This window comes from Pygocentrus nattereri, chromosome 8 (genome assembly GCF_015220715.1).
Source record: "Pygocentrus nattereri isolate fPygNat1 chromosome 8, fPygNat1.pri, whole genome shotgun sequence".
NCBI lineage: Eukaryota > Metazoa > Chordata > Actinopteri > Characiformes > Serrasalmidae > Pygocentrus > Pygocentrus nattereri.
Window position 1 is genome coordinate 38,482,501 of NC_051218.1, and position 16,504 is coordinate 38,499,004.

At 39.7% G+C, this 16,504-nt stretch overlaps 1 protein-coding gene across 1 annotated transcript; it reads left to right on the plus strand.

Annotated features, from left to right (window-relative positions):
- The first annotated feature begins 4,825 nt into the window (after positions 1 to 4,825).
- On the plus strand, positions 4,826 to 7,723 carry LOC108424139 (galactose-specific lectin nattectin-like). Its single transcript, XM_017691954.1, has 7 exons — positions 4,826 to 4,879; positions 5,007 to 5,071; positions 5,954 to 5,992; positions 6,086 to 6,174; positions 6,274 to 6,408; positions 6,525 to 6,633; positions 7,650 to 7,723. The coding sequence occupies exons 2-7, from the start codon at positions 5,023 to 5,025 to the stop codon at positions 7,712 to 7,714; spliced, it is 486 nt and encodes a 161-aa protein (XP_017547443.1). The 5' UTR covers positions 4,826 to 4,879; positions 5,007 to 5,022; the 3' UTR covers positions 7,715 to 7,723.
- The last annotated feature ends 8,781 nt before the right edge of the window (positions 7,724 to 16,504 follow it).

A 16,504-nucleotide genomic window follows, 5' to 3' on the forward strand; every position in this document is an offset into this window, starting at 1 on the left:
TCTGGACCAACTGCCTTTCCATTCTTCATCCTTTTTAAAGCTGCCCTCACTTCCACCTTACTAATTCTCAGCCCTTCCTGATCCACTATCTCACCCCCCAATGTCCTCCTCTCTCTCTCGTTTTCTTCATTCATTTGTTCTTCAAAGTACTCCTTCCATCTACTCAACACTCTCTGTTCACTCACTAGTACATTTCCCTCTCTATCCTTTATCAGCCTAACCTGCTGTACATCCTTTCCAGCTCTATCTCTCTGTTTAGTCAAATGATACAAGTCCTTTCCTCCTTCTTTACTGTCCAGCCTCTCATACAGCTCATCATAGGCCTGAGCCTTTGCCTTTCCCACCATTCGTTTCACTATGCGACTAACCTCACAGTACTCCTGCCTACTTCCTTCATCTCTCTGGTTATCCCACTTTTTCTTAGCTGCCTTCTTCTTCTGAATACTCTCCTGGACTTCCTCATTCCACCACCAACTTTCCTTGTCTTCTTTCCTCTGACCAGACGAAACACCCAACACATTTTTGCCAGTTTCTCTCACCACCTTAGCTGTAGTTTCCCAGTCCTCAGGTAGCTCCTCACTGCCCCCAAGGGCCTGTTGCAATTTTTCCCTGAACTGCCTGCAACCTTCCTCCTCCTTCAGCTTCCACCATCTAATCTTTGGCTCTGTCTTCACTCTCTTCCTCTTCTTTGTTTCTAATCTCATTCTACAGACAACCGCCCTATGCTGCCTTGCTACACTTTCCCCTGGTACCACTTTACAATCTCCAATCTCCTTTAGGTGGCATCTCCTGCTAAGGATATAATCCACCTGTGTGCACCTCCCTCCACTCTTGTATGTCACCCTGTGCTCTTTCCTCTTCTGAAAATACGTGTTCACCACAGCCATTTCCATTCTCTTTGCAAAATCTACAACCATCTGACCTTCCGCATTTCTGTCTTTCACACCATACATACCCAGCACCTCTTCATCCCATCTGTTCCCTTCACCAACATGTCCATTGAAGTCTGCACCAATCACTAATCTCTCCTCTCTAGGGACACCATCTACCACTTCATCCATTTTACTCCAAAATTCCTCTTTCTCCTCTAACTGACAACCAACCTGTGGTGCATATGAACTGACCACATTCAAAATCACACCATCAACCTCCAACTTCAGGCTCATGACCTGTCTGACACTCTATTTACATCCAGAACACTTTTCACTAGCTGTTCCTTTAGGATTATCCCTACTCCATTTCTCTTCCTCTCTACACCATGATAGAACAGTTTGAATCCACCTCCAATGTTCCTGGCCTTGCTTCCTTTCCATCTGGTCTCCTGGACACACAGAATATCTACCTTCCTTCTCTCCATCATGTCTGCAAGCTCTCTGCCTTTACCAGTCATTGTCCCTATGTTCAGAGTCCCTACTCTAACCTCCACACTCCTGCCTTTCCTTCTCTCTCGCTGCCTTCTAACCCGCCTTCCTCCTCTCCTCTTTGATGGTCTTCGACCTACAGTAGTCCAATTTCCACCGGCACCCTGCTGGTCACAGCACCGGAGGCGGTCGTTGTTAACCCTGGCCCCGACCGATCCGGTATGGCAATCATATTTGTGATCCGCATGATAGTTTAGCACAAGTTTTACGCTATTTTACGCTATATTCTAAGTTGTATTGATTCCACACACCCCGTCTTGGCTCCAGGCTTTTTATTTTATTGCTCTGTTTTAAAACATTTGGTTATGAAAAGGTACAAATATGGACTTTTCACCTGGAAAAAAAACATTTAAGGTACACAACCAGACCTCAAAACCACTGGTGTACTTTTGAGGGAACATTTACGTTGTTTGTAGCTTGATGAACGAAAAATGTACCTGTATAGCACCTGTATTTCTAAGGGTGTAGGAGCGCAAGGAAGTGTGGCATAATGCTGCATTTAACATAAAACAGCAATGGCCACGACTTAGTAAGGCATGGGTACGAGATAATTAAATTGTGGACATGCCTTATTAACGCATGGGAACAATGCAATATGAGACTGGTTTCACTGATTTCACCTAATGATACTATTCATTATGAAGGAAGTAAAGTAAGCAGTAAGTTGCCTAGAATTAACAAATTCCAAGTAAAAATAGACATTGGAACAAGGCAGTGTCGTGTTTTTTTCAGTGTCAGCAGGCAATGTCATGTTTTTCCCGGAGTTGACCACACCACTTCACGGCCAAATCGAAAAGGGACAAATCCTGTTTACCTAGAACTGGTGCAGCTCTTTTTAGCATCATGCACACATTCCTCTACATGTACTTTAATGCTTATACATATTTTTATCCTTACAAGATCTCATAGAACACAAATGCTTACACACATTTTTATGTGACCTTGCAGAGCACAGCTCACAGCATAGAATCTACTCTTCTGTTACAGCTTAGAGTATAAAGTTCAGTTTTTCTAACAGTCAGATAAAGAAAACACTTTAATAAAACACTTTTGCTGATTTATCGTGTTACTGTATTATTAACTGCGTCCATGATTTCCAAAAAGAATTTCAAATGTTGATTCGTTGGTGCACAGGACACTTCACCTCAGTCCGTTTTAAATGAGCTCAGACCCAGAGAAGGTGGCAGCAGTTTTGGATCTTGTTTATATGGGGTTCTGCCTTGCGTTTTAGACTTTTAACTTGCATTTGCTGACGCAGCGACAAACTTTTCACAGACATTGATTTTCAGAAGTGTTTGAGTCCATGCAGTGATTTGAACATAATCATGTCTCCTCATTTTTACTTTTGAAAGACTCTATTGGATGCTCGTTTATAACCAATCATGTGACTGACCTGTTGCCAATCAACCATCAGGTGTTTTTTTTTTTGTATAGCATTACCAGCCTTTTGTTTTCCCCATCCCAACTTTTTTGGAGTGTGTTGTTGGCATCAAATTCAAAATGGGCATATATTTATCAAAAAACAGTAAAATTTCTCAGTTTCAACTTTTGAAATGTTGTCTTTGTACTCTATTCAATGAAATGTAGGGTTTAAATGATTTGCACATCATTGCATTTTGTTTTCATTTACATTTGCACAGAGCCCCAACTAATTTGGAAATGGGGTTATATATAAACCTGCGAAAAAGTAATTGCTCCCTAACCGTAATAACTGGTTGTACCCCCCTTGGCAGTAACAACTGCAATCAGATGTTTGTGATAACCTGCGATGTGTCTTTTAGTTTTCTGTGAAGGAATTTTGGTCCATGCTTCTTTGGAGAATTTTAATTCAGCTACATTAGAGTGTTTTCGAGCATAAATTGTCCCTTTAAAGTCTGCCAGAGCATCTCAATGAGATTCAATTCAAGACTTTGAGTCTGCCACTCCAAAACCTTCATTTTGTTTCTTTTGAGTTGTTCAGAGGTGGACTTTGCATGTGTGCTTTGGATCATTGTCCTGCTGCATAACCCATCTATGCTTAAGCTTTACATCACAAACTGATAGATTGACATTCTCATTTAGGATTTTCTGATACACAGTAGAATTCATAGTTCCATCAATCATGACATCATCAAGTGACAAGCACAGTCTTGTTTTGCAGAGATGTTTTAATTTGGCCATATTGAAGGTTTTTTGTTTTTGAGCATGTACTTTCTAAGCATGCCATTAAGAGGTGGACCTTTTTGTGTGCTTCACATCATTGTCTTGCTACAAAACCCAATTGCACTTGAGCTTTAGGTCACAAATAGATGGGTGGACAATCCCTTCAGGATTTTCTGATAGAGAGCAGAATTCATGGTTGCATCAATTATGACAAGTTGTCCAGATCCTGCAGAAGCAAAGCAGCCCTAGAGCATCACACTACCACCACCATGTTTTACTGCTGGCATGATGTTCTTGTGGTGGAGTGTGATTTCAGCTTTTTACACCAGATGTAACGAGACCCATGTCTTCCAAAATGTTCCACCTTTGACTCAGCAGTCTGCAGAATTATTATCCAAAATATCGGCCCCTTGTGTTCTTTTTGGTCAGCAGTGGTTTATTCCTTGCAACTCTCATGCATGCCATTTTTGCCCAATGTCTTTATTGTGGAATCATGTGCATTGACCTTAGCTGAGGCAAATGAGGCCTGCAGTTCTTTATATGTTCGTCTGGGTTCTTTTGTTACCTGCTGGATGAGTCGTCAATGTGCTCTAGATGAAATTTTGGTAGGCCGGCCACTCTTGGAAAGGTTCACCACTTTTCATTTGTGGATAATGGCTTTCACTGGGGTTTGGTAGAGTCTTAGCAATGGGTTTGTAAGTATTTCCAGACTGGTAGTGATTTCAGTGACTTTGTTTTGCATCTTTATTTCAGTCTCTTTGGAACGTGCTGCTTTTTGGGGCCTTCTAACCTCATATCACCAGCCAGGTTCTATTTAAGCGATGATTAAATTTAGCAGGTCTGGCAGTAACCATGTCTGGGGGTGGCTGGTGAAATTCAACTTAATATTTGATTGAATTTGGTTAACTGGTTGAGTTTTCTTTCAATAAATGAAATCATTATTTAAAAACACCATTTTCTTACTTGTGTTATATTATCACTAAAAGTAGTTTGGTGATCTGAAACATGCCAGTGTGACAAATATGCAAACACAGAAAAACTTGGTAAGGGGGCAAATAACTTTTTGACATGAGTCAAAAATTCTGGTGAAACCTCTATGTAGCAATCTTATTTGGTACTGTCAATGCAACTGTGCTTAAATCCATGACAGTGCACACTTTAAAGGAAAAGTCATGAACCTGGAAATTGCTCAATCCTAAGTGAATCTTTATTTTCCCTCACAGTATAAAAACACCTAGAGTTCAAACTCCTGCAGCCGATAACGGACACACCAGAGAAATAAAAAACATATATAGATAAAACACAGCATTCACCAGGTATAGTCAAAATCAATTGTAGTTTTAAAATGATAAATTCTGCATTAATGTCTGCTAAAATGCTTGAGATATGGAGGAACAAATGTAAAATGATGCTGTTTCTGATTTTGCTCTTTCTGTTTTTCAGTGTTTTGTACTCTGCAATGGCGATGTGGACAGTTTCTTTGTTTCTTGGGTTCTTTCTTGCTACGGGTAAGAGAAATATGCAACTCTACACTGTTCTGCATTTAAGCTAAGAATGCATACTGTAACGAACAGAACAACAGAAAAGCTTGAAATTTTATGTCAAACCTTGTGCATAGTTTTTTTCTCAACTTAGCTTAGTTGAAAGCATCTAAGCTCAGTCTACAAGACTCTATGTAACTTAAGCTTTCTCAGAGAAAAAAAAACAGTGAATGTTTCTAGTTTATAGCCTGAAACTGTAACTGTTCATTATCAGCTTAAATTGTTTTATTTACCTTTGTAAGACTAGACTCCAAAAAATGTTCTGTTGCTTTTAAGAAATTGAGATATATATATATAAATAAATCGTTGTTGTTGGAACAAAACTTCCAAAATGGTAACTTTACAGGAGTAGGAATAAACATACTGTACTTTTAATGTAAGTCAGTGGAACCAGACTTTTTTCAAAGTCATTTTGGGCCATTTCTTTTGGTCATTTCATCATGAAATTTTGAAACAATGTAAAGGACAACAGCCACTTTCAAATTATGTCAAAATCTGAAAAATGAAACTGGACATACAAGCTATATATGTAGCCCAGTTAGGAATATAGGAATAACCAGTGACATCATCTGAAAATATTATTATTACTAACAAAGTTTTCAACAATCAGCTTGTCAACTTTAAACAGTCTCAACAATCAGTTAACAGTGAGCAACACTGCATGTCAGTATTGGATATACAGTATCAGTAACATACAGTATTGGAGGTGCAGATTAAATTAGTCCTACTTCAAAATCATTTTTCAGCCAGTATCACTGTAGCACAGTCAGAGACTAAGATTAAACTGCTTCCTGCCCTGTGACCAAAAGAAAAGCTAACTGATGTAATGTTAATGCTGCTTTGTTGTAGAGAGCCTGGTGCTTGGACACCAAGAACCATCCATCTTTTGTAAGATTGTTCTTTTACTTAAGCTATTATTATTATTATACATTATGCTATACATTATGAGCCTTTTAGAAACACAGTCTCTCTGATTCACAGCGGCTAAGCTTTGTCCAAGTGAATGGTCAGCCCATGGATCTAGATGTTTCAAGGTCTTCAAATCACCCCTCCAATGGATTGATGCAGAGGTAGACTGACAGTGGATCTGAGTGTGCTTCATGCTTGAAAACAGCAGATTGGTGCTCCCTGCTAATTTTAAATAACATTTTTTTCACCCCCCATTCTAGATTGAATGTTTGAAGCATGGTGCAAATCTTGCATCAGTACACAACAACGAAGAAAACGCCTTTTTAAAGAATCTCATCAAGCAAGCCACTGGCTCTGCCATTAAGCCCTGGCTAGGCGGTCACGACTCTGTAGCGGTGAGTGTTTTTTGAATCCTTTTGAAATTTGTTGTGCTTTTTCTGCTACTTTCCAGTTTAGTAAATGATCACTAGAGTTTATAAACTCTGACTCAGAGATCTGTTTCTCCATACAGGAAGGAAAATGGCTCTGGACCGATGGATCCAAAATGATTTTTCAGGACTGGGCCAAAGATCAACCTGATAACGACAAAACTGAACACTGTCTTGAGATGACCTTTGAAGGTAGACACTTCTACATCACTACTGCTTGTGATACCAGCTTTCTTTTCTTTTCTATCAATAATTCCAGTTTCAGGTTTCACCAGTGCTGTTCAAGTCTTGGACCTTCCAAGCATTTTGGAGCTTTTTGTCCACAATGAATTTTTCTTCATGTTGTTGATTTTTCTAGTTCAAACTAGACGTCCTCTATAGAGAATATTCTTAAATATTATCTACTATTCTTATTAATTGCTGAGTTTAATGTGTTGGAGAAAAATAAGACATGAAACATAAAATGTGGCATAACTGTGTAATCCACACTTTTGTTTAAATTCAGCAACTGAACAGCAATTGTGCATTGAAGTGTGTGTGATCTAAGCAGAGGATATTTTTATAATTGATTTTTCTTCTGAAGTTTAACAATATATGTACCGCCCAGGACTGTGGACTTATTCTTTAACATCTGAATAGACATTTTGTTCTTGTTTTAATGGATTGTAATAAGCCATGTTATCTCGGTATATTGGCCATTGTAAGAAACATGTTTGAAACAAGCAATTATCTGCTGGTATAATGAGATTCTGACGTACTAAAATCAATTAAAATAAGTCCAAAACATCCAGAAAGACAGTAAATTGGGGCAGTCATGTGCTGGAGGTTAGGGAACCAATCCTGTGACCTGTGATGTCACTGGTTCTATCCTCTTGGCCGACAGTACGTGACTGAAGTGTCTTTGAGTAGGGCATCTAACACCCAATTGCTCCCCAGGTGCCCACTGCTCTGGGCAAGTGTGCTCACTGTCCCCTAGTGTGTGTTCACTAGTGTGCATGTGTGTGGGCGTTTCACTGCATAGATGGGTTAAATGCAGAGGTCTAATTCCTCTGTGTGCAAACGCAGTTGGCTGATGGTTCTGAATTCAATTCAGTTAAATGATCTCATAGTAAGGTTAATGAGAAATGTTAGATATATTGATTAGATGTGAGACAATTTCATTTATATGCATGTTCAAAAGTGCCTTGTGTTTGTTTTTCTTACCTCAGATTCTTTCAAATGGAACGATGCCTCATGCACTTTTCTGCAGCCATTTGTTTGTGCATTGAAGTGAAGATTTGGCCACTCATATCCATCGGCAAGAATCATCTACTTGTATAAAAAGAGTCAATAAAGCAAGTAAAGCAGATGTGTTGTCTGTTTTTTTATTGCCGTCTTTTGAAACAGTCTACTGTGTGATGTGGCCAGTTTGCCAGCAGAGGGCATTGTTTCACAAGAAACAGCTCTCTCTCTCTCTCTCTCTCTCTCTCTCTCTCTCTGTGCTATAAAGCTTATCTAGTGCAAGCAGCTGGTCAGTGTGTTTACACATAGATATGCAGCACTCTTGGTCTGAACTGGGGCAAATCAGCGCTTCAAAGCCGCAAAGGGCTCCGATTACTGTCTGTCCCTCAGGAAGGCTACAGAGAAAAGCAGCAGTGGCCAACTACTGAAGAAAGACAGTGGCCTTTTATGGACATGGTGTGAAGGAGAGAGAAAGCGATGGGGGGTGGGGGGATTGTTGGGGCAAAAACTAGGGAGACGCCAGAAGACACGCACTGGCAAAAGAAAGGGAAGAATCCAATTTATTCACCATTTTAATTAGCAAATGAAAGTGGAATCAACCAATCATGTATGATTCACAAAAGGTGAGGCCAATTTTGTTATTAAAAATTAGGGGTGCATCACTGGAACTCAAATTGAAATCAGCCGAGTTTCATTCCAAACATGGGATCCACGATTCGCTGGTTTACTTAGATCATTTCAGCCAATCTGTGTTACACTATATTGCCAAAGTAATTGCTCGTCTGCCTTCACACGCATATGAACTAGAGTGACATCCCATTCTTAATCCATAGGGTTTAATATGATGTCGGCCCACCCTTTGCAGCTATAACAGCTTCAACTCTTATGGGAAAGCTTTATGAGTTTATATGTTTATGGGAATTTTTGTTCCCAAATCGCTTCCACTTCGTTATAATACCACCGACAGTTCACTGTGGAATATTTAGTAGTGAGGAAATGTCACGACTGGATTTATCCCATCACGGTACCATGCTGGAAATCAATGAGCTTCTTACAGCGACCCATTCTTTCACAAATGTTTGTAGAAGCAGTCTGCTTGTGCTTCTGGAGATTCATTTGAAAGAGGCCCTGAATATTCTGTTGTAACTCCTGTTAGCATGAAGCAATCTCAACCAAAAAAATACATTACTTACCATGATATATGTGCAATCGACTGCATTACATGCGATCTCCTGGAAGTAATTTTATGCAAGACTCATGAAGGGGTATGGGGGTATGCAAACGGAGGTTAAGCGTCGAGATGGCTGCCCAGATCCTACCTCATCACTCCGACGCAGGGGAATCCCGGCCTTATCAAAGCTCCATATACTGAGGAACACATTGCATGTTGTTTTGTTCAGATTGCTTAGTCCTAGCGAGTGTTATTACAAAATATTCAGGGCCTCTTTCAAGTGAATCTCTCTGTAGTATTGAACTATCCTAGCAAGAGACAATTTTATATCACTTTATGTCATTCATGTGTGTTAAACTGTGTCATTTATTAGTTTTGTTATATAATCATAAACTTATTATGTAGCAGGATCCTGTAAACAGCCTGTCTGTCTGCTAGCACAACATTTCCGTTAGATGGTACTGCATAAATAGATGCCATAGTTCTGTAATAGATATATCACCACACAGGCTGGGAATACTTTGACAAACCGTCATCATTAAACACCGTTCATTTCTGCATCCACAAAGGGAAATTAAAACTGTACTATGCACAGTGGAAGTCACCAATGTCCAGAAACTCTGCCGGCCTCTCTGGGCTTGAGTTCATCTGAATGTATTGATGCACAGTGGAAGAGTGTATTGTGATCTAACGAGTCAATTTTTGAGTCAATTCCATAATTCTTTATGGAATTAATGGTCGCTGTTTTTTTATTTGTGGGCAAAAAAAGAAATGGACTATCCAGATTGTTACCAGAGTGTAGCGTCTGATTACAGGTCGTTTAGGTGAATGGTGCTGTAGGGAGTGAAGCTATCAGAGCATATGTTTCTTTAAAGAAGTCAATTTTATTTGTATAGCTTTGCAGCAGACATCCCTATAAGAACTTTATACATATCCAGGTCTAGAGCACAAATGAAGCTGAAGGCAACCGCAACTCCTGTCTATTCAGAGATTTAGAGCATCACTGAACAGCAACAAATTTGGCTGAGTTAAGCTTGTAATCTACTCCAAGCTGATTTTCACCATTTTTTTTTTTCTCACTGTCTGAGAGTGAGCGTTACATTGTTGCTTTTTGGGTTGACAGTATTAATTTTGCTTTGGACTGTCAAACATCAATTTTGCAATGGAATTTAAATGGGAAGAACCCTACAGCACCAATGAAATATTGTTTCATAAAGAGCGAATGCTTGTGGTTGCCTTTGAAAAACGCAGCTTGTTGAGAGCATATTACTGAAATATTATTTATGGGAATCCAAAGTCTTTTGTGTCCTCTGTTTTCTCATTTCCACATTTCTTTCTTCCACATCGCTAAAGCACTAAAGCAAAAGCAAGCATTCCTCTCAAAAGGAGGGAAAACAACAGGCCAAAAGTGTAGAGGTGGGTGTCTGATATCCGGGCAGAGATGAGATGAGTAGAGTGACCTGAAGTAAATATTGTTACTTTGGTGAAATACTGAAAAAGGTAAAAGTACTTTTCCAAAAAAATAAGTAGAAGTACAAAAGCAGAAGATCAAAAAAGGGTCATTGCGGTCAATTGAAAATCTGAACTATCACTACATCTGTTGTACACCTGCCTGCTCACCTCTTACAGCAGTAAAAGACTAGTAAAACCTCCTGTCTGATGATGTAGTGTGGAGGTTAGAGTGCCAACAGCAACTCCAGTATAGTCAACATCAACATTTCTAAATAAAGCTCTGCTGATTGCTCTAGCGCAGTTTTAACAGTAAATGGTCTTAACCGCTAGACTTAACGCACAATTGCTAATTTACCCTTTAACCCTCAGAGTTGGCTCGCAGATGAACAGTTACATAGCAATGCAGACAGATGCCATTTAAAGTGGAATGAGAAAAGTTCAACAAGAAGCTGGCAAATGAGAAACTGACTTCATCCTCATAAAAATCAAACATTCAGAGACATTTTACAACAAATTATTCCAATTTTGAGGAAAAGATTCCTGCTGGAGATGCGCAAAAAGCAACTATAGCTGAGCTAAAGCTTAAGGCCGAGCACTCTTTTATTTTAGTCTATATTAGGACATTACCACATATTAAGACATTTTCAGCCAAGATGGTAAAATGTTACTTCAATGAAATCTAAACATTTACGTTGTTGACCCCTGTAAAGAATCCACCAGCCTGCTCTGGACTGGGGAGCAGCATGTGTGCTAACTATGAACCTGCGGAGCCCAACAGCCCTTATGTCTTCATAAAGAACATGAGCTTGGTAGCCTTATGGACCACTGGATGCATTGCATTGCCTTGCCATAAGGTCAATAAATGTATGTATACCTCAGTGAATATGTATAAATGGTTTGGCCTGCTCTGCTGCAGGCATGACAACAAAAGGATTCCCCATTCACGCTGGGAATTGTATTGTGTTTATAATTGTGATACATAATAGGATACATGCTGGTTTGCTGATAAATGCCTTAACAATTCAATGAATAGACTTGAATCAATTTAATGTTAGGCCAAATGAACTATTTTACAACTGAAACTGATATTTGTGTTTGGAGAGAGATCTTACATCTTAGCCATTGAACAACTCTTGTATTTCCCACACTGAGGATGTAAAAGGATGAAGCTATTGGAAAATGATTCAGTATTCTCTACTGAAGTATGTTTTAGAATTCTGTAACACTGGTTGTGAAAGGGAGCAGACTACAGTGTTAAAGTGGCCTATTAACACCTGTTAAAGTATTGCTGTGAATGACAGCAATGCATATTATTCACTGATAAATGGGAACATTTATAGATTATTATCAGCTCCTTTTTGGAATTAACACCAATGATTATAACTGATAATGTAGGTCTTTGTTTTAGCTCCCACATTCAATGACATATGTAATCACTAGCAGTGGGTGTATCTATTACTTAAATGGAGCATAGTGGATAGCACCACCACCCAAGATTCGAGATCCATTTACATTTACATTTACAGCATTTAGCAGACGCTCTTATCTAGAGGGACTTACAAGAAGTGCTTTGTCTATTTAGAGAGATCCAGCTCCCAACCAGCTGCTGATGGACTGTTGTTGATGTTTGTTCAGTGAGTTGTCTGTGCAGGTGTTCTGTGTGTCACAGAGAGTCTGGGAAGTGGGTTGTTTGGTGTAAAGGGGGAGTTCAGCGGCTTCCAGCTGGGGCATGGCAGAGCAGAGCTTGCATGTATTGTACTACCATGGTATACCAGGGAAGGAGCCCAGGAGCCTTACTAAGTGGCCGACACCACGATTCAGCTCCTCCTGGTGCCCATGGACTTGGAGCCTATGGTGCAACATGGCAACCTCATGCGGCTCTCCAGTGGTGGTTTGGGAAAGGACTATCTGTGCTATCCGTCAGGAAGCTGCTTCCAGGTTAGTCGGAAGGTGAAATGGGTAAGGAGTCAATTGGACTCACTCAAGCTCTCTTTATGTTTAGCTGAAAGCTCAGGATGCCCAAGGAGATGGTCTTGGGAGTCCTCAGAGGTTGTGTGAGAACACACACACACACACACACACACACACACACACACACACACACACACACACACACACACACACCCCCCCATCTAAACCGCTTATCCTTCTGGCTTGCAGTGGGGAGCTGGAGCCTATCCCAGCTGTCATTGGGTGGAAGGCTATGGGAGAACTGTATGACCAAAGTTGCCCATGTCGAGGGGCTCTGCCACCATTTACATGCTTTGCACCAGCCCACCAGGAACCACTAGGAGGAGGCTAGTGGCCACCAGAAATGGGCGTATGACTCACTGACTTGCACTGCCAAGGACAACTACAGTCGCCCAGAGCAAGGGGTGCTGCCCCAAGCTGCATTCACTCTCGGTGTCCCTGTGTAGTAAAAGAGTGCCTGGGTGAGGTAATGTATTGGGTCAGGGCCTCCCCTGACTCTTCTACACAACAACACAATACTTTTTCATTAAAAGTAAAACAGCAAAACACACCATGTGTATAAATTTGAAGAAAATTGTCTGAGCACTTGTATCTCCTCACTGACACTCACAGTCTGTCCAGGCATACTGGCTCTTCCCGAATGTAAACAAACCAAGAAATCTATGTGTTTAGCCTTTTGGTCATGCAATTTGGTCCAATTCCAAAATTAATATAGGGTTTAGCCTGTGGCAAAAAAAAACAGTTAACGAGTGCGTTCCCTCGCAAATGTTTTACATTCCCTCACAAGCAAGCAAAGTAGGACCAGAGGTACCCAATGACACTGCCTACATTAGAGCTTTGTTTTTAACATAGCTAACATCTGTTTCCCCAGTCTATGTTGAGTTTATTCAGCAGTCGTTCTCTGCAATCTCTGTAAATGTAGCTTTTACTGTACGAGGACACTTGATCTCAGTCTCAATAATAGCAGAATTACGTTTGATTTTGAGAAGCGACACTATGTCTTTATATTTCAATCCAAGGTCAACGTAAATTCAATGAGCTGCTCCATCTCTGAGCTTAAGCAAAACACAGCTTTTGCAAGCAAATGCAAACCGTTTGCATCATAATGCTAAATATTTGCGAGGGAGTGCTTTTTTACAATTTTTTTAACCATGACCCCTTAATGAACGTGCAAGCACAAGTAACTCATCCACTGTAATCTATTGTAAAATAATCTTAAATGCAATGGAAAGGTTAAAGAGTCGTACACCTAAGCCAGAAAGCTTTTATTTTAAGGAACCACGTAATTTTAAGAATGCAACTATAATCACAAGTCACAGTAAAAGTCTATATATTGCATCTGATACTATCTACTATGTAACTGTATATAAAGACAATCAAATAACCCCACATTCTCATTCTGTGTTCATGTCTACAACAGACCAGTGTTATACTGGCTGGGACTTTAGCCAGAGTAAGTGCAGCATATAGGGTTATGTAGTCTTTTACAGCATCTGTTCCCAGCCGATAACATTTATAAGCCTTTACTCTTCAGCCTGTCAGTCAAAGCACAACGTATGGACAGCAAAGATAAATGGATAAAGAGAGAGAGAGAGAGAGAGAGAGAGAGAGAGAGAGGTGAATAGATAAGTGTGATCTCTTACAATTAATATCCAACATAACCAACTGAACGATTTCAAACAAATGCAAATGATAATCTGTTCTGGTGGCAAAGCGGGGGCAAAAGGGGGTAATGTCTACTCAGTCTCCCAGCTAACCTTTCAATCTGCACTCACAGGAATTATGGGGATTTCCTAGCTGAGCAAGCCGTTTGCCTTTCAATCGATATTGTCTAATATGAGCCTAACAGAAAGCAACAACTTGCTACCTTTCTCAGCATTTTTCATTTTCTTGTGATGCAGATGATCCCAACTTGATTTTTAATATATTTTGATCTTTAATATATTTGTAACCTTATAGACCTACATGTAATCATAACAGTTGCAATAGAAAACTGAAATTTATGTTAGGGGGTTTTGTAGGAATATGTCCATGAATCATAATTAATAAAAGTTTTGTAACAATCATTCACTTAGAAATTATTAGAATAAAGTTAAAGTCATATAACTGAGACAGACAGACTTCTTCTTTCAGAAAACAGGCCTAGCGTTTGCATGGGACAGAATGAACTTCTGACCCAGGCACAGGCAGGGCATTGTATGAAAGGGGTTTTAGATGGCAGAATGCACCTGGAGCTTGGAGAGGCCAGCAAAATTGCTTACATAGTAAAATATGAAGGCAAGCTGACCCTTGAAGAGTGAAGTGGGCTGGTGAGAACCGGCAGAAAAGCCATAAGTAAGTTTCAAAATTATGGCCTTGGCCTGGTACCGCCAGACTGGGAAAGTCTAGAAAGAATAGATGCAAGGGATGGTTGGAGATGAGTTTCCAACGAAAGTGTGAAATTAAGTAATGAAAACCAAAAAGGTGATTCAGGAACATATGAAACAGGGAGAGGTGATGAGCTCACCCCGAAACGGGTTATAAGAAGGGGGTGTTTTGTGGTGATCTCTGCATTTTGGCTGTCCTGGAGCCATCTTGTCATTCGGATCTTAATAAACGAAGAGGGCCTTTTCCTTTCTTCAAAACTGAACCAGCTTTGGTTTTTCATTTTTCTTAGATTTTTTGAAAGAATGCTTCTTTAAACCCTTGGATTAGTTACCCTTTTGCATTAGAGAACAGATTAGATTAAAATTAAAACTTTAACTTAACATTATTTAATTAGTGACGTTTTTCCACATCGTCTGGGACTTTGGGCAGAGGACGAGGTGCTCTGAGTCCCGACATTTACCACAAAAAAAAAAGATAAAAGTAGTGAAAAAAAAAATCCACAGGACCACATTATAGTAGGCTACTGTATGGTCAGAAGTTGTCATCATTAGTCAGCATAAGCATTTATGTTGCCTATTTACTGTTCGCAGTACCTGTGTGTGGATAATGATTCCATACAAGGAAAATGTAGTGCAGTAAGTTAATGCTATTGCTAACCAGATGCTTAATCTTACCTTAATATCACTTTAAATATGTTCTTATTTGTTAAAGAATCTAATTTGACAACGTACCCACCAATTGGCCAAGTTGACCACTTAAGTTCTATAACTAAATACCATAATGAGATTTTAAGATATATATAAGATATATTGCCCCTAGGTGTGAATGTATATGTCTGTGTGTCAGGTCTGCGATGGACTGGCAACCTGTCCAGGGTGTATCCTGCCTTTTGTCCAATGACCGCTGGGATAGGCTCCAGTTCCCACTGCGAGCCAGAAGCAGCTTGGTAAATTCTTTCATTTGGACCGGCATTCATTTTATTATCATATGCAGTAAAAATATAAGAAAGAGTGAAAAGTGTGACAAAATGCCCCCCCTCTCTCCTTCGCTTGAAAGTTTTTCCTTTAAACCGTAGATGTATAAACGTTTCTTTGTTAGTTTGTTAAAGCTGTTAGTTGCAGCAAGGCTCACAAACACTTCCTGTAACGTTACATTCTAATTATCTAAGTTGTCCACTTTTTTGGTGACATTGATTTTGTGACTGTCAATACTTTGCAGGGTGTTAGAAACATTGGCATCCCTCTTAGAATTACACATTACACTTTCACTTGGATCACATACCACATCCCTAATTAAACATTTCTTCTTTTGCCACGGCAGGACTGCCCACCCTTGCCCTTAGCAGAATATCAATGATGCTTAAACCACTTTACAACCCGTCTTTCATGTTTAGAATTAAACTTGCTGCTTTTGTCACTGTAGCTATTAAATCACTGCTGTCGGAACAAAACCTTGTATCTCCAAAATGGTAACTTTACAGGAGAAGGAAAAAACCTATTGTACTTTTAATGTAAGTCAATGGAACCAGACCTCTCTCCAAGTAATTCTGAGCCATCTGTTTTGATCCATTTCTCATGAAATTTACAGACAATGTAAAGGCCAATAGGTATTTTAAAATTATGCCAAAAACTGAAAAACGACAAAAATGAAGATTCGAGGTATTGTTCGGATATTTTCTCAACATGCTGCATTTAGTACTTTGTGTACATTCCCTCACTCTAAAAAGTCACACGTTAAATAATAACCCATTTTAACACTTTTTACATCAATCCAAACAACCAGCAAAAGTTCCAAAAAGGGAAAGGCAACAGACGTAGTCAAAAACACGAATCCAAAAGGTCAAAATCACAGTTAAACAAGAGATAACAGGGAGAATCCGCT

What these genes read in the sequence shown, in the direction of transcription:
- LOC108424139 (XM_017691954.1), top strand. Translation starts at nt 5,023, where the DNA reads ATGGCGATGTGGACAGTTTCTTTGTTTCTTGGGTTCTTTCTTGCTACG. An exon ending in TGGGTTCTTTCTTGCTACGG is followed by an intron (nt 5,072 to 5,953) that starts GTAAGAGAAATA and finishes GCTTTGTTGTAG; the next exon opens with AGAGCCTGGTGCTTGGACAC. An exon ending in TCCAATGGATTGATGCAGAG is followed by an intron (nt 6,175 to 6,273) that starts GTAGACTGACAG and finishes CCCCCATTCTAG; the next exon opens with ATTGAATGTTTGAAGCATGG.